Below are 23,676 nucleotides of genomic sequence, written 5' to 3'. Positions count from 1 at the left end.
GCAGCGAGTGTGCATACAAATGCTTATACCCAGAATTAAACTTAGAGATCTGCTAACTTGCAAGGCGGAGATGCTCCGCCAAGCTTTTGATTGTGGACAGCAATCGGTTTCCACCACGGCTGGCACCCTCTTATTTTCTCCTCCTACTCAGCCTGCCCACAACCAGCGGCGTGGTCCAGAGGAGTTTAAGCTTAAATTAAGTATGCCACTTTGGGATTATTTATAATGAAAGAAGGGTTGTTTGGATCATTTTTAATCTTATAATGTTGATGTTTTTAATGTGCTGTATATCATCCAGAGCCCCGTGTAGTTGGAGATTAGCAATTCACAAATCCAAAATATAAATAAACTGAAGTGTGCCTGCAGATACCCAGAATGAAACTTTGTTGGCTGTAAACAGGCGTGGCCAAACTGTGGCTCAGGAGCCACGTGTGAAGAAGAAGAAGAAGAAGAAGAAGAAGAAATTGGATTTATATCCCGCCCTCCCCTCCGAAGAGTCTCAGAGCGGCTCACAATCTCCTTTCCCTTCCTCCCCCACAACAGATACCCTGTGAGGTAGATGAAGATATTGGATTTATATCCCGCCCCCCACTCTGAAGAGTCTCAGAGCGGCTCACAATCTCCTTTTCCTTCTTCCCCCACAACAGACACCCTGGGAGGTAGATGAAGATACTGGATTTATATCCCGCCCTCCACTCCAAAGAGTCTCAGAGCGGCTCACAATCTCCTTTATTTTCCTCCCCCACAACAGACACCCTGTGAGGTAGATGAAGGATATTGGATTTATATCCCACCCTCCACTCCGAAGAGTGTCAGAGCGGCTCACAGTCTCCTTTACCTTTCCTCCCCCACAACAGACACCCTGTGAGGTAGATGAAGATATTGGATTTATATCCCGCCCTCCACTCCAAAGAGTCTCAGAGTGGCTCACAATCTCCTTTCCCTTCCTCCCCCACAACAGACACCCTGTGAGGTAGATGAAGATATTGGTTTTATATCCCGCCCTCCACTCCAAAGAGTCTCAGAGCGGCTCACAATCTCCTTTCCCTTCCTCCCCCACAACAGACACCCTGTGAGGTGGGTGGGGCTGGAGAGGGCTCTCACAGCAGCTGCCCTTTCAAGGACAACCTCTGCCAGAGCTATGGCTGACCCAAGGCCATGCTAGCAGGTGCAAGTGGAGGAGGGGGGAATCAAACCCGGTTCTCCCAGATAAGAGTCCGCACACTTAACCACTACACCAAACCGGCTCTCCAACACACATATCTTCCACACATATTGTGTGGCTCTCAAAGCCCTCCCCACCCCATCAAATGTATTGGGGAAGGCATTTCTTTCATTAAATCTCTTCTCCAAGCCGAACCAGCCAGTTATGTTTAAAGTTGCTTTCTTTCCACCATTCCCTCCCTCCCTCCTTCCTTCCTGTCCTCAAACGACTGACGCTCACGTCTTGCAGCTCTCAAACATCTGACGTTTATTCAGCGTGAGTCTTTCATTAAGCAAGTCTGGCCACCCCTGGTCTTAAAGGTGCCCCGGGACTGCAACTTTGCTCTACGTAAATAAAGGGGCAACTTAGAATAGAAACACAATCAGATAACGTGGTGGACGCGACTATCGGAAGGGGTGTGTGTGTGAATACAAGCCAGAGAGGAGAGGAGGCAGGCAGAGAGAGGGTCTTACTTCTCTGGCACATGGGCCCTCGGTATCCAGGGGCACATTCGCAAGTGCCGTCCTCGGGGAAGCAGGACCCGCCATTCTCACAGTTGCAGGGGATGGAGCAGTTGGGCCCCCAGCGGCCCTGGGGGCAGATGCTGTCACAGTGGATCCCTGGGGAAAAGGAAAGGCACGGGTTAGCTTCAAAGAATCACTTTTCCCGTCGTGTGTTGGTCTAGATCCAGAAGCCCTGTTTGACATGAGATTAACTAAGGCAAAAACTCTGGTTATCCAGATATTAATTTATATAGGAGCCCCAAATGACGAGGAGCTGCTCCCCTTCAGTCACAAGAGCCTGAGGAAGGATTTGAATTTTACACCATCCTCTTATCTTTCGGACATTACTCAAGCGAGGCACAGATGGGATTTTTCAAGAGCCCGCTTTAATGCCTTTTCTTCTGCCGTTCTAACCGGTAGATTTTCCAACGTGCCTATCCAAGAGTGCCGTCGCCCTTGTTGAAGCAATGCGATTGAGACTATCACACCCATACTTTTACACTGTACCCTCTATCAGGATGAGAGACGTCAAATACTCATCCCATTACTCTCTAAATTCAAACCTTTGCAAGACTATATTGACTTCAGACCTGAAAGATTGCAGACATTCTTGTTAAGAGATAGCCAGAAACAAGTAACACGTGCGGTAGCAAAATTCTGTGTATTAGCTCTTAGGAAAAGGAACTGTGTGGTTAAGAGAATGTAATTGACTTAGAACTTATTTTTATATATGTTTACAAACCTGCTTTCTACTTCCTTCAAACTGGCAGGTCCTTGGACCGTAATAAAGAATTGATTGATGGGATGGCTTGATTCCCTCATGTGCAGCCATGCTGGTTTGCAGTACAACTAGATTCGAGTCCAGAACGTCCTTAGTGACCCATAAGATTTTCGACACGTGAACTTCCAAGAGTCAAAGACAGCTGATGAAGGGAGCTCCGGTTCTCAAAAGCTCATTTCCTGGAAAACCTGGATGGTTTCAAAGGTGCTGCTGAACACAAACCTACATCAGCACCAACTACATGCTCAGGAACTGGTGAATAGCAACTTTCCTCATCACCGAGTTTCTGTGACGACGTCTTTTCTGCACCAATTTTCACTGCAGCTCATCTTCTTTGGAGAGCCATTTTGGTGTAGTGGTTAAGTGTGCGGACTCTTATCTGGGAGAACCAGGTTTGATTCCCCACTCCTCCACTTGCAGCTGCTGGAATGGCCTTGGGTCAGCCAGAGCTCTCTTAGCTGGGAGAACCGGGTTTGATTCCCCACTCCTCCACTTGCAGCTGCTGGAATGGCCTTGGGTCAGCCAGAGCTCTCTTACCTGGGAGAATCGGGGTTTGATTCCCCACTCCTCCACTTGCAGCTGCTGGAATAGCCTTGGATTAGCCAGAGCTCTCTTACCTGGGAGAATCGGGTTTTGATTCCCCACTCCTCCACTTGCAGCTGCTGGAATGGCCTTGGGTCAGCCAGAGCTCTCTTATCTGGGAGAACCGGGTTTGATTCCCCACTCCTCCACTTGCAGCTGCTGGAATGGCCTTGGGTCAGCCAGAGCTCTCTTACCTGGGAGAATCGGGTTTGATTCCCCACTCCTCCACTTGCAGCTGCTGGAATGGCCTTGGATTAGCCAGAGCTCTCTTACCTGGGAGAATCGGGTTTGATTCCCCACTCCTCCACTTGCAGCTGCTGGAATGGCCTTGGGTCAGCCAGAGCTCTCTTATCTGGGAGAACCGGGTTTCATTCCCCACTCCTCCACTTGCAGCTGCAGGAATGGCCTTGGATTAGCCAGAGCTCTCTTACCTGGGAGAATCGGGTTTGATTCCCCACTCCTCCACTTGCACCTGCTGGAATGGCCTTGGGTCAGCCAGAGCTCTCTTATCTGGGAGAACCGGGTTTGATTCCCCCACTCCTCCACTTGCACCTGCTGAGATGACCTTGGGTCAGCCAGAGCTCTCTTAGCTGGGAGAACCGGGTTTGATTCCCCACTCCTCCACTTGCAGCTGCTGGAATGGCCTTGGGTCAGCCAGAGCTCTCTTACCTGGGAGAATCGGGTTTGATTCCCCACTCCTCCACTTGCAGCTGCTGGAATAGCCTTAATCGGGTTTGATTCCCCACTCCTCCACTTGCAGCTGCTGGAATGGCCTTGGGTCAGCCAGAGCTCTCTTATCTGGGAGAAACCGGGTTTGAATTCCCCACTCCCTCCACTTGCAGCTGCTGGAATGGCCTTGGGTCAGCCAGAGCTCTCTTACCTGGGAGAATCGGGTTGTGATTCCCCACTCCTCCACTTGCAGCTGCTGGAATGGCCTTGGATTAGCCAGAGCTCTCTTACCTGGGAGAATCGGGTTTGATTCCCCACTCCTCCACTTGCAGCTGCTGGAATGGCCTTGGGTCAGCCAGAGCTCTCTTATCTGGGAGAACCGGGTTTGATTCCCCACTCCTCCACTTGCAGCTGCTGGAATGGCCTTGGATTAGCCAGAGCTCTCTTACCTGGGAGAATCGGGTTTGATTCCCCACTCCTCCACTTGCACCTGCTGGAATGGCCTTGGGGTCAGCCAGAGCTCTCTTATCTGGGAGAACCGGGTTTGATTCCCCCACTCCTCCACTTGCACCTGCTGAGATGACCTTGGGTCAGCAGAGCTCTCTTACCTGGGAGAATCGGGTTTGATTCCCCACACTCCTCCACTTGCAGCTGCTGGAATGGCCTTGGGTCAGCCATAGCTGTCTTATCTGGGAGAACCGGGTTTGATTCCCCCACTCCTTCACTTGCACCTGCTGGAATGGCCTTGGATTAGCCAGAGCTCTTATCTGGGAGAACCCGGGTTTGATTCCCCACTCCTCCACTTGCAGCTGCTGGAATGGCCTTGGGTCAGCCATAGCTCTCTTATCTGGGAGAACCGGGTTTGATTCCCCACTCCTCCACTTGCAGCTACTGGAATGGCCTTGGGTCAGCCATAGCTCTCTTATCTGGGAGAACCGGGTTTGATTTCCCACTCTCCACTTGCACCTGCTGGAATGGCCTTGGATTAGCCAGAGCTCTCTTACCTGGGAGAATCGGGTTTGATTCCCCACTCCTCCACTTGCAGCTGCTGGAATGGCCTTGGGGTCAGCCAGAGCTCTCTTATCTGGGAGAACCGGGGTTTGATTCCCCACTCCTCCACTTGCAGCTGCTGGAATGGCCTTGGGTCAGCCAGAACTCTTATCTGGGAGAACCGGGTTTGATTCCCCGCTCCTCCACTTGCAGCTGCTGGAATGGCCTTGGGTCAGCCAGAGCTCTCTTATCTGGGAGAACCGGGTTTGATTCTCACTCCTCCACTTGCATCTGCTGGAATGGCTTGGTTCAGCCAGAGCTCTCTTATCTCGAAAAACCCGGGGAGGGGCAAAACCCTTGGAAGAATCACAACCGGCAACAGGAAAACTCATGCAAATTAAGAAGCAGAACTGCGGAAAGAACCTGTTGCGAGAGAGCCTTCGGGTGCGGATGAAGGTAGAGGAGGAACAGAACCCTGACCCAAATGTGCCGGCACATCTCCTGGAAGCACATCTGTTGTACATCCCAGGGGTGCGGAGGCTGACCATAAATAGCTTGATGAGTTCCCAGCAGAAGGATGGTTTTGGCTTACTGCTTGAACAGCCTGCGAGAGCACCTTGTGGTCAATATGCTATAGAACATCACACCAATTTGTGGATAATTAAAGCCACCGGGTGGGCCCCTGCTCTACATAAGCACTTAGAATAACGGCCGATCCCACCCTGAACTCCATCTCCCGCCATCACATCAATTTGACTGCTTCGCAAACAGGCAGAGTGGCAGAAATGCCTAATCTGGACCCCGAATGGCTCCCAGGGCAATAGTTTGGCATTTATTAAGATGCTCAAACCTTCCCAAACGCACCATGTGTATGCATAGCCTCTTGCAGGTGATTTAAAAGATGCACGCTCTCAATATTCTCCCTAACGGGTGACATTTCAATAAAGGCTTCTCCTGTTTCTCTTGCCAACAAAGGTTCTGCAAGGGCACAGGGCCCTTTTTGAGAAATCCCACAGTGATCTAAGGTTGCTGCTGGACAAGGGGTGTAAGATTACTGGGATGAGGTTTAAATCAAGGGGTGTCGAACCCATTTGTCATGAGGGCCAGATCTGATATAAATGAGACTTGGTTGGACCGGGCCACGTGTGTACCTGTTTCAGATTAGATAGCAGAGTTATAAAACTTTATAAAGGGACACAAAACACAATTAATTTTTTTTTTAAAAAAAAAGCTTAAAACATGCTTAAAATGTTAGCACTCGTTGCTTTTTAAATGTGGTTTCTTTGCATTTCTCCCCATGGGATGCAGAGAACTGGGCAAAGGAAGCTCTGGCTCTTTCATTTCTTCCAGGAGGGGGAGGAGCCTCAGCCAATAGAAGGAAGAGAAGCTTGGCTCTGGAGCTCTGCTGTGTGATTGAGAGAGCTTGGAGAAACAAGCTCTGCCTCCCCCCCCTTCCTTCCCCAGAGAGGAGCCTCAGCCAATGGAGGAAAACAGAGGTTTTTGCTCTGCAGCTCCTGTGCGATTGAGCAAGCCTGACAAAGCAAGCTGTGTTGCAGAAGGAAGCAAGAGAGAGGGAGAAGGAAGCAGATGACAGCCAGTTGCTTGGGGGTCTGATTCGCCCCCCCGGGGGCCGCATGCTTGACACCCCTGGTTTAAATTCTTTTTACTGAGAAAAATCAAAATGTTCCTGGGAAATGGGCAAATTTCTATGGATTCAGTATGAGAGAAATGAATCTGGGACTTTATTAGAAGGGGAGGGTTTTTTCCCAGCTGCAGCTTCTACCGCTTCTAGAGAAACCAATGAGAGTTTTATTTCAAAACCAGAATGTGCCAGGGTGGTGTAAGTAGATAGTCTGGCAGTCCTGGAATCCTGGTGACCTGGGTTCGAATCCCCACCTCTACCATGGAAGCTCGCTGGGCAATCTTGGGCCCATCGCAAACTCTTACCATGGCGTCTCTTATGGGGGCTATTGTGACAGGATGCAGGAGCGGCGAAAGAAGGATGTTCAAAACTTGCTTTCGGTCGCAGCAGGGAAGAGAAACAGAATATATAAAGAAATGGAAGCCCAAATGCAGGGGTACAGCTCTGTCTAGGAATCGCAGCCCCTGTGCTTTCTCTACCAAGTCCATTTATTCCTCTGATATTGACAAATTAAAATTTCTGTTGTCAGATGCGGCTCTGTGGTTTTTCTACAGGGTAGCACCTTTTGCCTTAGCAGCTAGTAAAATCAGGACAGTCAAATGACACTGATTGTAAATCAAACAGTAAACTGGTAATACTTGAGGTAGACTATGGACTCCTGGAGTGGGTGGATACATTTAAGATTTTAAACAACTTGTATTTTTAAAACCAAATGTGCAAATTTTAAAGGTCACTACAATCTAAATATAATTCAAATCCCAGTGCTGTGAGCTGTTTTAATTTGTAAGCTGTTTTTAACTTGTAATGGCCAATGGGCCATGCAGTAAATTTTACTGCTACCAAGTCCATTTATATATCCTGCCTCTTCCCCAGGGAGCCCAGGGGAGTGGTCGTGGAATCCCCCCCTCCCTTTTATCCTCACAGCCAATCACCCAAATGCCAAAATTCTGACATATAGAATCAAAGAGTTGGAAAGGACCTCCAGGGGTCATCTAGTCCAACCCCTGCACAATGCAGGAAACCCACAAATGCCTACCCCCAAATTCACAGGATCTTCATCGCTGTCAGATGGCCATCTAGCCTCTGTTGAAAAACCTCCAAGGAAGGGAGAGCCCCACCACCTCCCAAGGAGGAAGTCTGTTCCACTGAGGAACCACTCTAAACTCACAAACCCCTCCCCCCTAAATTCACAGGATCTCCATTGCTGTCAGATGGCCCTCTAGCCTCTGTTGAAAAACCTCCAAGGAAGAAGAGCCCACCACCTCCCGAGGAAGCCTGTTCCACTGAGGAAACCGCTCTTAACAGTCATAGAAATCCTAGAGTTGGAAGGGGACCTCCAGGGTTCATCTAGTCCAACCCCCTGCGCAATGCAGGAAACCCCAAATGCCTACCCCAAATTCACAGGAACTTCATCGCTGTCAGGTGGCCATCTAGCCTCTGTTCAAAACCTCCAAGGAAGGAGAGCCCACCACCTCCTGAGGAAGACTGTTCCACTGAAGAATTGCTCTAACGGTCAGGAAGTTTCTTCCTAATATTGAGCCAGAAACTCTTTTTGATTTAATTTCAACCCATTGGTTCTGGTCCTACCTTCCGAGGCCACAGAAAACAATTCCACACCATCCTCTATATGACAGCCATTTAAGTACTTGAAGATGGTGATCCTACCACCTCTCAGCCGCCTCCTCTCCAGGCTAAACATGCCCAGCTCCTTCTACCTTTCCTCATAGGACTTGGTCTCCAGACCCCTCATATAATCCCAGAAGCACTCATGTACTAAGCAGTGAAAAAAATACCCATGAATGCAGACCCCTCTGTTGTTCATGTGTAAGCTGGGATGGAATTCTAGCAGGAACTCCTTTGCATATTAGGCAATATGTAGCCAATCCTCCAAGAGTTTACAAGGCTCTTAGTACAGGGCCTACTGTAAGCTCCAGGAGGACTGGCTACATCAGAGGTGTGTGGCCTAATATGCAAAGGAGCTCCTGCCAGAATTCCACCCCTGTAAGCCATCTCATGGACAATATGCAGTATTCTGTCCTCCTTTGCTTCTTCAGTAGCTTGACTTCCAATTCAAATCCAGGAAGGTTTTTGAAAAAAAAGTTTTCAGAGTGGATCCAAACTAGAAATTTCCTGCCTTGTGCAAAGGGCTGGACTAGGTGAACCTGGAGGTCCCTTCCGACTCTATGATCCTATGACTAGGATCTGGGAAACCCAAGTCCAAATCCCCATTCTGCAATTAAAGCTTGTTGGACCAGCCATATATTCTCAGCCCAACCTGCCTTGCAGGGCTGTCGTGAGGCTAAAACGGAGGAGAGGAAGGTGATGTCAGCCACTTTGCCCCTCCCCCCCACCGGGGAGAAGAAGAATGGGAAATACATAACAGATGGACACACAGGGTGATGTTTTCATGACTAGAGATTCATGGTTGCAAGTCAAGGAGAGGGTTAACCCCCTAATCCAGGGGTGGCCAACGGTAGCTCTCCAGATGTTTTTTGCCTACAACTCCCATCAGCCCCAGCCTGATGGGAGTTGTAGGCAAACAACATCTGGAGAGCTACCGTTGGCCACCCCTGCACGGCCTAATCTATGCCAAGGTCCTATTCTGAATCAAGGCCCCTGTTGCAACCAGGCCCATAGCAAGGATTTTAAAAGTTGGGGGGGGGGGGATGTAGAAAAGTCGGGACACTTAATGGCCCCCCTCCCTTGGTCACCGCTGTTGTGATTCAGGGCGTCCGATTTCCTCTCCTGACCCCCCCCCCCTTGTCACGGCTGGGGCCGGGTCAGGCAAAGTCCAGGGGCAGTCCGAGGTCTGTAGCCAGTAAGCAGGAGGGTCCGAGGCGCCAAATCCAAATCACTGTGCAAGTATCGCAGGTCCGAGGTCCAGAAGCCGAGGTCAGGGAGTCCAGAAGTCCAAAGCCAAAGCCAGGGAGTCAGGAACCAGTCAAGCCGGAGTGGATGCTAGGATGTCAGGGAGATGACTAGTTGCTTCCACAAGGCCTCCTCCCAAAGCCCACAGCTATATAGCCCTCTGCTGGCTGTTGCCTGTTTGGGCTAATTGCTGGCTCAGGGAGGCAGCCAGGATCCTGTTACCACTCAAGCATCCTTGCTCTTAGAAGGGCCAGAATCCTCTCAGAACTCAGGGCTCAGGGAGCGTCTTGCTTGTGAGCGTGCCGCCCTCCTCCGATCCCTGAGGTCCTGCCGGAGGCGGTCACGCACACGAGCCACCCGAGACGGCGAGGCAGGGGGGCTGGGATCTTCTCCAGCAGGAGGCAGGGGCACTGGTGCAGGTGGCAGGGGCACAGTTTCCGCATCAGACTCAACTTCCTCTGAAGGGTCCCCAGCACCCATGACACCCCTCCCCGCCGCCGCCACCACCACCGCTTGAGGGGCTGCAGGGGTGAAGCCATTTAAAGGGCTGCTCCTAAGTACCCCTCCCCTACAATTTAAATCATTGGACCTGACAAGCAATGTCCCCTCTAAGCTGCAGAGAGTCTTGTGAGCAAAAATTCTACTTTGCGAGCGACTGGCATTAACGCTGTGAGCTGCTGCCTTAATTAGTGTGCTCTGGGACCATCCTCCTCGAGCTAAGACAAAAAGATGTGAGCTGGAGGCTGAAAATCTGTGAGCTAGCTCACGCTAACTCAGCTTAGAGGGGACGCTGCTGACAAGGAATCAGGGGGCAGGGCCCCCACAGGCCGCCCCCCCCATAGCTACAGGCCTGGCTGCAACTGATATTTAGCTGTTAAAAAAAAATTGGGAGGCCCAGTCATGGGTTTTCCAGTGTTTCATTTCGTTCAGCCCCTGCAGCTACTGTGGGTCATGGGTTTTGTAGTCATCATGCTAGCCAAATACAGTCATCCTAGTACCGGTCACTGGACCGCATCATGGGGGCGGTAGTATTAAAGTGGCCAAGCAGCTGGCTCAGACACAGGGTTCCCATTGCTGAATTTCCTCCCCGCAGCTGCCCTTGGGCTCATTCGCGCTTAAACTGGCACAGAAGAAATAGTGTTTCCAGCACAAAGGGGGGGGCTTAAACGGCGCTGCAATCGCAGTCGCGTGCCCTGAACAAACAAACGAGCTACGGGCTCGACAAATAACAACATGCATTTCAATGAGCCTGCCTGCAGCTCCGGAACACTCTTCCGCTTTGATGCAAACGGCCCATTTTTACCCCCAAATCTTCCTTCTAATTAACTCTGATGGCAACCTCAGTTCACACTGCAGGGCAGGGGAAGACATCCAGGAAAGAAAAATGCATTGCAGCGTGCCAAGAAATAAAAGAGCTTCCATTGTGCGAGTCCTCTCTTCCGCAGGCAGGCGGGCTTCTTAGCGTCGTTCTGGGGTACACAATTCAGAACTGACTAAGCAGAACGCTGCCTATCGGTTATGTATGACAGGCCACCCGAGGGGTATCTGCCAGGGAGAGCAAAAGCAGGAGTAGCCACGCCCGTAGCAGGTTGCAATGGCTCAGCAGTAGGCAACGTGCTCATGAAGCTGCCTTTGACTGAATCAGGCCGTTGGTCCATCATAGTCAGTATTGCCTACGTGGGCTGGCAGCTGCTTTCCAGGGTCTCAGGTTGAAGGTCCTTCACATCACCCACTGTCTGGTCCTTCTAACCTGGGAGTGAACTGGGGACCTTCTGCATTCAGAGCAGAGTCTCTTCCACTGCATCATTGACTTTCCCTAAATTAAGCTGCCTTATACTGAGTCTATCAAGACACTTGGTCTATCAAAGTCAGTGTTGCCTACTCAGACTGGCAGCTGCTCTCCAACGTCTCAGGCAGAGGTCTTCTCACTTTACCTACTGCCGGATCTTTTTTTTAAACTGGAGATGTTAAATTTGCAATTTTGGGCTGTATCAACAGAAGTCTAGTGTCCAGATCACATGAAGTGATGGTATTGCTTTACTCTGCTTTGGTAAGACCTCATCTGGAGTCTTGTGTTCAGTTTTGGGCACCACGTTTTAAGAAGGCTATAGACAAGCTGGAAGGGGTCCAGAGGAGGGCGACGAAGATGGTGAGGGGTCTGGAGACCAAGTCCTATGAAGAAATGTTGAAGGAGCTGGGCATGTTTAGCCTGCTGAGGAGGCAGCTGAGAGGTGATAGGATCACCATCTTCAAGTACTTGAAGGGCTGTCATTTAGAGGGTGGTGTGGAATTGTTTTCTGTGGCCCCAGAAGGTCAGATCAGAACCAGTGGGTTGAAATTAAATCAAAAGAGTTTCTGGCTCAACATTAAGAAGAACTTCCTGACCGTTAGAACGATTCCTCAGTGGAACAGGCTTCCTCGGGAGGTGGTGGGCTCTCTTGCCTTGGAGATTTTTAAACAGAGGCCTAGATGGCCATCTGACAGCAATGAAGATCCTGTGAATTTAGGGGGAGGGATTTGTGAGTTTCCTGCATTGCGCAGGGGGTTGGACTAGATGACACTGGAGGTCATATATGAACATATGAAGCTGCCTTATACTGAATCAGACCCTTGGTCCATCAAAGTCAGTATTGTTTTCTCCGACTGGCAGCGGCTCTCCAGGATCTCAAGCTGAGGTTTTTCACACCTATTTGCCTGGACCCTTTTTTGGAGATGCCGGGGATTGAACCTGGGACCTCCTGCTTCCCAAGCAGATGCTCTGCCACTGAGCCATCGTCCCTCCCCTGACTGGCAGCGGCTCTCCAGGGTCTCAAGCGGAGGTTTTTCACACCTATTTGCCTGGACCCTTTTTTGGAGATGCCGGGGATTGAACCTGGGACCTTCTGCTTCCCAAGCAGATGCTCTACCACTGAGCCACCGTCCCTTCCAACTCTATGATTCTATGCTGGGGATTGAACCAGGGACCTTCTTCACGCCAAGCAGATGCTTTGACACGGAGCCACAGAGAAGCAGAGCGGGACGCGCAAAGCATTTATACCACAGTGTGGATGGCACAACTCGGGTGCTGCCGCTGCAGCCACCAATCAACCGCCACCAGTTCTTCTATGGAAAGATGCCTGGGATTGAACTGGGATTTTTCTGTATTCAAAGCTCTCCCACTGAGCCACAGTATTCCCTGAAAACACACAACTCAGCAAATTGAGCAGGTGTGGTTTTGAATGCGCTACACATCCCCCTGTGCAGGGAAACGCCACCTTGGTACAGTGAGCGATCTGATACCAGGTGCATTTAAGCTAGCAATCTGCACAACATCCGGCGGTTCTTTATCAGACCGGCACACGTTTCGCTTAGATAAAAAAAAGGGATAAGCGCCGGGGAGGATTCCAAAAGACCTGGACTCGGCCGGAGGTGGGATTAAACAGCCTCCTGCGGGGTAAACCTCATCTCAAGGCATTTCCTGCTTTATGATAGCTTCATCAGGACCACCGACAGGAAGACACCATCTTGGAGGAATCGCAGCCTGCCTCACCACCCTGCTCAGAAGATTACTCTATCAAGAAAAAGGTCAGAGCAGATCACATGTCCTGGGCGGTTTTACTAAAGGAACATTTGAAGCTAGGCTTCCTTTCAAGGTGGAAATGATTTAGGAAGTTCACGGCTTCACGGATGCCGGGGGCATCTTAGGATGTGGGAGGCAAAGAGAAATACAGTCTATTATATCTAGGATTGATTATATTTCTGTTATAACATATAACGCACTAGCCTCGTACCACAAATCAATGCCCTCTAAATTCTAACACAGGCACAAATAAAACAAAGGCAGACATCACAGCAACAAAGACCAATAGAAGAACTTGGAATGTCCTGTTGGGTTTGACTACCCCTATCCTGGCTTCTATGTCCGCCATCTAGCCAGATCTCTCTCTTGGGCACCCACAAGCAAGGCAAGGCCAGAGAAAGACGTCCTGTTACGGGTAGTTACTTGTGTCCCATACACAAAAAATCGCAGGGGGGTTTCTTGCATCCTCATTTTCCTAGCTTGTAAGGTCCCATTTCTTGGTGTGTGTGTTTTCCTTCCTTCCTTCCTTCCTTCCTTCCTTCCTTCCTTCCTTCCTTCCTTCCTTCCTTCCTTCCTTCCTTCCTTCCTTCCTTCCTTCCTTCCTTCCTTCCTTCCTTCCTTCCTTCCTTCCTTCCTTCCTTTTAAAGAAGAAGATATTGGCTTTATATCCTGCCCTATACTCTGAATCTCAGAGTGGTCACAATCTCCTTTACCATCCCCACCACAACAGACACCCTGTGAGTTGAACGGGGCTGAGAGAGCTCTCCCAGAAGCTGCCCTTTCAAGGACAACTCCTGCAAGAGCTATGGCTGACCCAAGACCATTCCAGCAGCCACAAGTGGAGGGGTGGGGAATCAAACCCTGTGAGGTGGGTGGGGCTGAGAGAGCTCTCCCAGAAGCTGCCCTTTCAAGGATAACTCTTACTAGAGCTATGGCTGACCCAAGGGCATCCCAGCAGCTGCAAGTGGAGGAGTGGGGAATCAAGCCTGGTTCTCCCAGATAAGAGTCTGCGTACTTAACCACTACACCAAACTGGCTCTCTTTTTTTGCTCCCTTTCCTGGTCAATTCAATATTACACCAGTTTATGTCCCACATATCTGTGGTTTTATGCTGGACATAAAGTGATGTAATATCAAATCATCTACTAAAGGGAGCAAAACACGTCTGGAACAGAACTCCCCCACACCCCAAGGAACTTACAAGCAAGGAAAATGAGAATGAGAAAATGAGATGGCTTAGATGGCCATCCCTTTGGTCTCCAACACCCCAGTACCCAGAAATCTGGGAATGCAAGAGATCTGTGCATAAATGCCAGAACCAATCGCTCTGGTGTGGCTAAGTCCTGTGTAAAGTCATGACTGGCAGTGGCTGACATGGTAATTTTGTGGGGAGGAGCCATGGCTCAGTGGTAGAGCATCTGCTTGGCATACAGAATGTCCCAGGATTAATCCCTGGCATCTCCAGTTGAAAGGACCAGGCAGGAGGTGATGAGAAAGACCTCTGCCTGAGTCCCTGGAGAGCAGCTGCCAGTCTGAGTAGACAATACCAACCTTGATGGACCAAGGGTCTGACACAGTAGAAGGCAGCTTCATGCATCCAGCTTTTCACACTAGCTGCAACCAATGTTGCCTATAAGCTGCGGAGTCTTGTGATGTAAAATTCTACTTCATGAGCTACTAGCATTGAAGTTATGAGTGAGCAATTTGGCTACAGAATAAATGAATTTGTTCCGGGGCCATCCTTCCTGAGCTAAGACAAAAAAAAAATAAATGTGTGAGCTGGAGGCTAATAGCCTGTAAACCGGCTTACACTAACTCACCATTGAGGGAACACTATAAAATGTGGTTCAGATCCACCACTGGTGGGAAATGACCATGCGAATGGCAAGAGCCACGAGAGGGGAGAACTTGCGCGGGACTAGAACATAAGAACATAAGAGAAGCCATGTTAGATCAGGCCAATGGCCCATCCAGTCCAACATTCTGTGTCACACAGCGGCCAAATATATATATATATATATATATATATATACACACACACACACACACACTGTGGCTAATAGCCACTGATGGACCTCTGCTCCATATTTTTATCTAACCCCTTCTTGAAGGTGGCTATGCTTGTGGACGCCACCACCTCCTGTGGCAGTGAATTCCACATGTTAATCACCCTTTGGGTGAAGAAGTACTTCCTTTTATCCGTTTTAACCTGTCTGCTCAGCAATTTCATCGAATGCCCACGAGTTCTTGTATTGTGAGAAAGGGAGAAAAGTACTTCTTTCTCTACTTTCTCCATCCCATGCATTATCTTGTAAACTTCTATCATGTCACCCCTCAGTCGACGTTTCTCCAAGCTAAAGAGCCCTAAGCGTTTCAGCCTTTCTTCATAGGGAAGGTGTTCCAGCCCTTTAATCATTTTAGTTGCCCTTTTCTGAACTTTCTCCAATGCTATAATATCCTTTTTGAGGTGCGGCGACCAGAACTGCACACAGTACTCCAAATGAGACCGCACCATCGATTATACAGAGGCATTATGATACTGGCTGATTTGTTTTCAATTCCCTTCCTAATAATTCCCAGCATGGCGTTGGCCTTTTTTATTGCAAACGCACACTGTCTTGACATTTTCAGTGAATTATCTACCATGACCCCAAGATCTCTCTCTTGGTCTGTCTCTGCCAGTTCACACCCCATCAACTTGTATTTGTAGCTGGGATTCTTGGCCCCAATGTGCATTACTTTGCACTTGGCCACATTGAACCGCATCTGCCAAGCAAGAGACCTCAGTCGTGAGACTTTGTACGCGTCTCAGGTACAAAACATGTAAACCAGGTGCTATCCACGCAAAGCAACTTGATAAACATTTCTGAGGTCTGTAACTCTGGAGGGTGTTGTGACTAAGCCACACTTTGCGCAGGTAGGAGTTCCGTTCAAACAGGACACTTCAGGTGCAAAATCCCATGGGTGTTTCTGTCCTTCCTCACTGGCATCATGTTTAACTCATGCCTTAAGGAGAACCCATGTTCCTGCTGCCCTGTGAATCCTGAGCATACAGATGGACAGTGCTTTGAGCTGGTGAAGGTGGCAGATGCATTTGGGGTGTGCTTGTCAGCTTTCCCCATCACTAGACTACTTGTGTAGATAAGAACATAAGAGAAGCCATGTTGGATCAGGCCAATGGCCCCTCCAGCCCAACACTGTGTGTCACATAAGAGAAGCCCTGTTGGATCAGGCCAATGGCCCATCCAGTCCAACACTCTGTGTCACATAAGAGAAGCCCTACTGGATCAGGCCAATGGCCCATCCAGTTCAACACTCTGTGTCACATAAGAACCTAAGAGAAGCCATGTTGGATCAGGCCAGTGGCCCCTCCAGTTCAACACTCTGTGTCACATAAGAACATAAGAGAAGCCATGCTGGATCAGGCCAGTGGCCCCTCCAGTTCAACACTCTGTGTCACATAAGAACCTAAGAGAAGCCATGTTGGATCAGGCCAGTGGCCCCTCCAGTTCAACACTCTGTGTCACATAAGAACATAAGAGAAGCCATGCTGGATCAGGCCAATGGCTCATCCAGTCCAACACTGTGTGTCACATAAGAACATAAGAGGAGCCATGTTGGATCAGGCCAACGGCCCAACCAGTCCAACACTCTGTGTCACACAGTTGCCAAAGCCCCAGGTGCTATCAGGAGGTCCACCAGTGGGGCTAGAAGCCCTCCCACAGTGCCCCCCAAGCACCAAGAATATAAAGCATCACTGCCCCAGACAGAGAGTTCTAACAATTCTCTGGGGCTAAGAGCCACTGATGGACCTCTGCTCCAGATATTTCTCCAGTCCCCTCTTGAAGCTGGCTATGCTTGTAGCCGCTGCCACCTCCTGTGGCAGTGAATTCCATGTGTCAATCACCCTTTGGGTGTAGCTGGAATAATGAACCTAAATGCTGTTTCAAGCAGGCAGATCCAAACTCCTTGCAACTTAACCTGAACACAAGTTGCAAGGACAGCTACCATTTGCCTCCCGACAACTGACAGTAGTATTTGGATGTTTTATCGTTGTTAATCCAGAGCAACAAACATTTTTGGGAACGGAAGACGCTGGCTGTGACGTCATGATGCCCTTCTGGTAAAAAAAAAAGCCACGGGTAGTCTGAGACTATAAAACAAGCGAGACAGCCAACATAATGTACTGGTTAGAATACTGAACTAGGATCTAGGAGACCCACAATGCCATAGAAGCTCACTGGGTGACCTTGGGGCAGTCACACTTTCTCAGCCTAACCTGCCTCACAGGGGTGGAATTCTAGCAGGAGCTCCTTTGCATATTAGGCCACACACCCTTGATGTAGCCAGTCCCCCAAGAGCTTACAAAAGAGAGCCTTGTCGGCTCTTGGAGGATTGGCTACATCATGGGGTGTGTGGCCTAATATGCAAAGGAGCTCCTGCTAGAATTCCACCCCTGGTTGTTGTGAGGATAAAAGGGCAGAGAGGAGAAAGATGTAAGCTGCTTCAGGAAAGGCAGGTAAAGAAATAAGCACATTGAAGTGAATAAATAAATTGAGTAATGTCTTCCTCGGGACAGCACTTCAGCAGTGCGATGAAAGAGATGGAACAATTCCAGTACCCCAAACAGACTTCAACACAATCCCATCTTCAGCTATTTTTATAGTCAAAAGGTTACAGCTGAGAGACACAGCGTGTGACGGCCAGACTCGTTTGCCATTATTGCCCAGCGGAGAGCATCCATGTTTACTTTTAATGCATTCAAACGACAGCATTTTACAGCGCCGATTTCACACGGCAGCCTCTCAATCTTTCAAAAGGGAGCTTTAAATAAAAACCCAACCAAACATCCGGGAGCTCACAAGTCCTGAATCATGGATGAAGGCGGCCAGAAGAACCACAGCGTTTCCTCTCCTTTCCCGTGCACATTGGAGGGACTGAGGGACAAGAGATAAAAGAGGCTTCCCTAAAGGGACATTCCAGATTCGAAGCTGGTTTTATCATCATTCTCCATCGCCTGGGAAGTGGGCTTCTCTGAGAAAGGGTGTGGGATCCTGCAGAATTTTCAGAAAGGTGGCCTAACTATGGTTCCCAGGATTCTTTGGAGCAGATAGGTGGCTGTAACAGCTAACATGGTATGAAACTGATTCGGCTTTATAGTTTATATTGTATTTCAGGGGTCGTTTTGTAGAAAAACAGGTAGTGGAGCTCATTAGCATAACATATTAGCATATGCTGCCCCCCGGCCAAAAGCAACCTGATGCAAAAAAAAGAGAACCCCGGGCAAGCGAGGCCTGCTTGGGCTGGCTAGAGATCCAGCCAGCCCAAGCAGGCCTCACTCGCTTGGGGCTCTCCTAGGCTACACCCCCCCCCCAGTCAAAAGGCCAGCAAGCCACCCGCCACCCAAAATCACACAAGAAGTGGAGAAAGGGTAGCGTGGGCTTCTTCAGGGGTTAATGAGGGCTGCTGGGGGCATGGCAAAGACCCTGATGGCTGTCTAGCTGCCAACTCTCCTAATCCGGGGATTGTTATGCAGCTGCACCTTCTATGCAATGGACAAGGCAGGTGGGAAGGAAGAGGGGGGACCCTCAGAAAGGTTCTGGAGCTGAGCTCCTGCTGAATCTGAGGTCTGTTTTATTTTATCTTTCACAATTTATACCGTGCCTTTCTGCCCTCGGAAAGGTCACCGAGGCAGCTAAACAATTAAAACATAGATAATAAAAAATCGCATTTTAAAACCCATTCATCAACCCCCCCACCCTGCAGCATTAAGACACGGGAAGCTGCTCTCTACTGAATTAGTCCCTTGGTTCAGCAAGGTCAGTATTGTCTACTCAGGCTGGCAGTGGCTCTCCAGGGGCTCAGGTTGAGGTCTTTCTCATCACTTTGTACCCAATCCTTTGAACTGGAGATGTCAGGGATTGAACCTGGGAACTTCTGCATGCCAAGCACCACTAGACAAGAAGGAGGAATCACTGAGAGAATGCCAAGCAAAATTTAAAAAGTCTTCACCCTCTGGTAGAACTTGGCAACAGAAAGGGAGAGATGAGACTCCCTGGAGTTTTTCTGGATGTTACACGACTGCCGTGCTGTTATGATCAGGGCTTTTTTTGTAGAAAAAGTCCAGCAGGAACTTATTTGCATATTAGGCCATACTCCCTGACATCACCATGGTTTCACACAGGCTCTTTTGGTAGAAAAAGCCCAGCAGGAAGTCATTTGCATATTAGGCCACACCCCCTGACACCAAGCCAGCAGGAATCGACACCAAGTCAGCCGGAACTGTGTTCCTGTGCGTTCCTGCTAAAAAAATAAAATAAAGCAACCCCAGTCATGATAATTTACCTTCTAGGTGTCAAACTTGTGGCCCAGGGGCCAAATCAGGCTCCTGGAGGGATCCTATCAGGCCCCCAAGCAACTGGCTGTCATCTGCTTAGGGGTTTGGACTAGATGATTCTGGGGGTCCCTTCCAACTCTATGATTTTATGATTCTTGCTTCCTTCTGAATCACAGCTTGCTTTGCCAGGCTTGCTCAATCACACAGGAGCTACAGAGCAAGCCTTTATTTTCTCCATTTGCTGACGCTCCTCCCTTGGGGAGGAAGGGAGGAGGCAGAGCTTGCTTTGCCAGGCTCTCTCAATCGCTCAGCAGAACTACTGAGTCAAGCCTCTCTTCCTTCTACTGACTGAGGCTCCTCCCCTTTCTGGCCCCCTGGGGAAGAAAGGAAAGAGCCAGAGCTTCCTTTGCCCGATACTCTGGATCACACGGGAGAGATACAACCCTTCCACCTCTATGATTTTATGATTCTTTTCCTTCTGTATCACAGCTTGCTTTGCCAGGCTTGCTAAATCACACAGGCGCTGCAGAGCAAAGCCTCTATTTTCTTCATTGGCTGAGGCTCCTCCCTTGGGGAGGAAGGGGGGAGGAATAGCTTGGTTTGGCAGGCTCTCTTGATCCCACAGCAGAGCTACTGAGGCAAGCCTCTCTTCCTTCTGTTGGCTGAGGCTTCTCCCCTCCCTGGGGAAAAGAGGAGAGAGCCAGAGCTTCCTTTGCCCAGTTCCCTGGATTACACGGGAGAAGATACAAAGGAAACACCCTTAAGACCAACAGGTGCTAATGTTTTAAGCATGTTTAAGCATTCCAGAGGGCCTGTAAGACGGAGCTGTTTTGCTAGGCCTATGGCTGAGGCAGGTGGACGTCCTTACCTTATTATACCATCAAATTGGCTTCCCTGCACTGTTACTTAAGTCGGGCCAATACAGCTGATATCCTGGGCACCAAAGCTGTATTTAACTGATGTGTCCATGCACTGAAATCAATATTAAGTCAAACGGCTTAACCTGTTTAAATTTCAGTTTAAATTTTGATTTGTTTTTAATTGTTTGATTCTGTTTTATTGTTGGTTGATTGTTTTATTGTGTTGGAACCTGCCCTGAGCCCATCACGGGATAGGGCAGGCTATAAACGGACAGAAATAAATAAATGAATGAAGAAGAAGATATTGGATTTATATCCCGCCCTCCACTCCGAAGAGTCTCAGAGCGGCTCACAATCTCCTTTCCCTTCCTCCCCCACAACAGACACCCTGTGAGGTAGATGAAGATATTGGATTTATATCCCGCCCTCCACTCTGAAGAGTCTCAGAGCGGCTCACAATCTCCTTTCCCTTCCTCCCCCACAACAGACACCCTGTGAGGTAGATGAAGATATTGGATTTATATCCCGCCCTTCACTCCGAAGAGTCTCAGAGCGGCTCACAATCTCCTTTCCCTTCCTCCCCCACAACAGACACCCTGTGAGGTGGGTGGGGCTGAGAGGGCTCTCACAGCAGCTGCCCTTTCAAGGACAACCTCTGCCAGAGCTATGGCTGACCCAAGGCAATTCCAGCAGGTGCAAGTGGAGGAGTGGGGAATCAAACCCGGTTCCCCCAGATAAGAGAGCTATGGCTGACCCAAGGCCATGCCAGCAGGTGCAAGTGGAGGAGTGGGGAATCAAACCCGGTTCTCCCAGATAAGAGAGCTCTGGCTGACCCAAGGCCATTCCAGCAGGTGCAAGTGGAGGAGTGGGGAATCAAACCCGGTTCTCCCAGATAAGAGAGCTCTGGCTGACCCAAGGCCATGCCAGCAGGTGCAAGTGGAGGAGTGGGGAATCAAACCCGGTTCTCCCAGATAAGAGAGCTCTGGCTGACCCAAGGCCATGCCAGCAGCTGCAAGTGGAGGAGTGGGGAATCAAACCCGGTTCTCCCAGATAAGAGAGCTCTGGCTGACCCAAGGCCATTCCAGCAGCTGCAAGAGGAGGAGTGGGGAATCAAACCCGGTTCTCCCAGATAAGAGACCGCACACTTAACCACTACACCAAACTGGCTGTGAATGAATGAATGAATGAATGAATGAATGAATGAATGAATGAATGAATAAATAAAGTTTTATTTTAAGTTTTAAAAAATCTTTAATTGCATTTGTGTCCTTTTTAAAGTTTATGTCTCTGCTAGCTGGCATTACATTTTACGACAAACATGGCCCGGGCCAAAAAAGTCTCGTTTATGTCAGATCTGGCCCTCGTGACAAATGAGTTTGACACCCCCGCCCTAGGTCATTTTGCCCACACAGGACAATCCTGGGAATTACTGCAATAGCAAAATGCCTAAGCGACCGCCCATGCTATGTGGAGGCGCCGCTGTTCCACTGTCCCTATTCCCAAGCAACAGTAAAAACCGACCCAAAGGGATTTCTCTTCCTCCAGGGAGTTCTGTGCAGACGCCAAGGTCTGAATGATGACGTTTCCTTTGGGAAGTTTCCGCACTGCTCCTTCCTGCCCGTGTCATCCCGCTCTGACTCAGCTGAACTTCCGCTCCTTCTCTTAATGAAGCCAAGCTGTTTGTGCCTCTAGACAATACAGCTTGACTTCTCCAAACACAGAAGAACGCAGTGGGAAAGCAAAAAAGGTGGGCAGAATAAATGAGTGCCAAAGGCTTCCGTCTGGCTAGTTCCTTCTATCCCCTAGACTGCGGCGGGGTCTTTGTACAGGGAAGCCAGACGGCTGAATGGAGCCTAATTATTTTTCAGGGATGTAGGACCTGGAGCAATTACACTCTCTCGCTTCCTTCCCCCTCTGTCCAAATGAACAAACAAACAAACAACAAAAAGAACAGAAATCTACGGAGAGATTGAGAGATCAATATACAGTTGTAATTATTTCTCTCTCTCTCTGAATCCTCCATGACTTTCTCACCACCTTTACAAAAATTCATTTGTCACAATCTAGAGACAGATGCCTGAAAAATTAGCTTTGACAAGCCTTCAAGAGATGTTCCACATCCATCATTCCCTTTGTTTTCTCTGCATGATGTGCAATTGTAACAGGGAGCCAGTTTGGTGTAGGGATTAAGCGCCATAATGCCACACCAGCTCGGGGCAACACTGCATGAAAGCTAATGAACAGAACCATCCAGATCACCAGCCAGTTTGGTGTAGTAGTTAAGTGCGCTAACTCTTATCTGGGAGAACCAAGCTTGATTCCTCACTCCTCCACTTGCACCCGCTGGAATAGCCTCGGTCAGTCATAGCTATCGCAGGAGTTGTCCTTGAAAGGGCAGCTTCTGGGAGAGCTCTCTCAGCCCCAACTATCTCACAGGGTTTTTATTGTGGGGGAGGAAGATAAAGGAGATTGTGAGCTGCTCTGATACTCTGATTCAGAGAGAAGGGTGGGGTATAAATCTGCAGTCTTCTTCTTTTTCTTCTTATTCTTCCTCTACCATATCTGAGTAGCAATGGAAAGAACAGTTCCGAGGGCGGAGAGATGACGACCCACTTAAAGGGGACCACAGGGGACAGTCGAAAACTCAGAATGTGGCACTGGGAACCAACAGGCCCATGATAAGGAGCCACTGATACAAGAGAAGAGATCTTCCTTTCTCTAGTAGTAGAAAAGAACTGGAGTCCAGTAGCACCTAAAAGACTCACAAAAGCCCCTGCCCTGCCACAAATTGTGTTATCCTTTGTGCTGCTGAACTCTTGCTCTTTTGTACTGCTACAGGCAAATATGGCTACCCATCTTGATCTATTCCCTCCTCTAAAAGAGCAGAGTGGCGCAGAGTGGTAAAGCTGCAGTACTGCAGCCGGAGCCCTCTGCTCACGACCTGAGTTCGATCCCAGCGGAAGCTGGTTCAGGTAGCCGGCTCGAGGTTGACTCAGCCTTCCATCCTTCTGAGGTTGGTGAAATGAGTACCCAGCTTGCTGGGGGGAAAGTGTAGACGACTGGGGAAGGCAATGGCAAACCACTCCGTAAAAAGGCTGCTGTAAAAACGTTGTGAAAGCAATGTCACCCCAGAGTCAGAAACAACTGGTGCTTGCACAGGGGACTACCTTTACCTTTTACCTTTACCTTTAAAAGAGCATCAGTGGTCAGGTAGCCAAAGCCTCTCCTTCCTGTTTTTTGGACCTCCAGAGGAACTGGTTGGCCACTGTGTGAGGCAGGATGCTGGTCTAGAAGGACCTTCACTGGTCTGACCCAGCAGGGTTCTTCTGATGTTCTTATCAGAGAAAGGCTTCTGTTGTTGGCTGTCCAGAGGAACTGTTTGGCTATTGTGTGAGACAGGATGCTGGTATAGATAGACCACCAGTCTGATCCAGTACAGCTCTTCTGATGTTCTCATCAGTGGAAGGCCTTGGCCTCTCTGCCCTGTTGTTGGCTCTCCAGAGGAACTGGGTGGCCACTGTGTGAGACAGGAGGCTGGACTAGATGGAGCCTCACTGGTCTGACCCAGCAGGGCTCTTCTGATCTTCTTCTCAGGGGAAGGCCACGGCCTCTCTGCCCTGTTGTTGGCCCTCCAGAGGAACTGGTTGGCCACTGTGTGAGACAGGAGGCTGGACTAGATGG

General features: G+C 49.4%; 1 protein-coding gene across 1 annotated transcript in view; it reads right to left on the bottom strand.

Moving 5' to 3' along the window:
- Positions 1-23,676, bottom strand: part of MEGF11 (multiple EGF like domains 11) — a 495,160-nt gene that overhangs the window by 62,687 nt on the left and 408,797 nt on the right. Inside the window, 1 exon segment of the mRNA XM_060260232.1 lies at positions 1,678-1,824. Coding sequence (XP_060116215.1) covers positions 1,678-1,824 — 147 coding nt within the window.

The sequence above is a fragment of the Heteronotia binoei genome, chromosome 19 (genome assembly GCF_032191835.1).
Source record: "Heteronotia binoei isolate CCM8104 ecotype False Entrance Well chromosome 19, APGP_CSIRO_Hbin_v1, whole genome shotgun sequence".
Lineage (NCBI taxonomy): Eukaryota > Metazoa > Chordata > Lepidosauria > Squamata > Gekkonidae > Heteronotia > Heteronotia binoei.
This window is presented reverse-complemented; position numbering and strand designations above follow the sequence as displayed.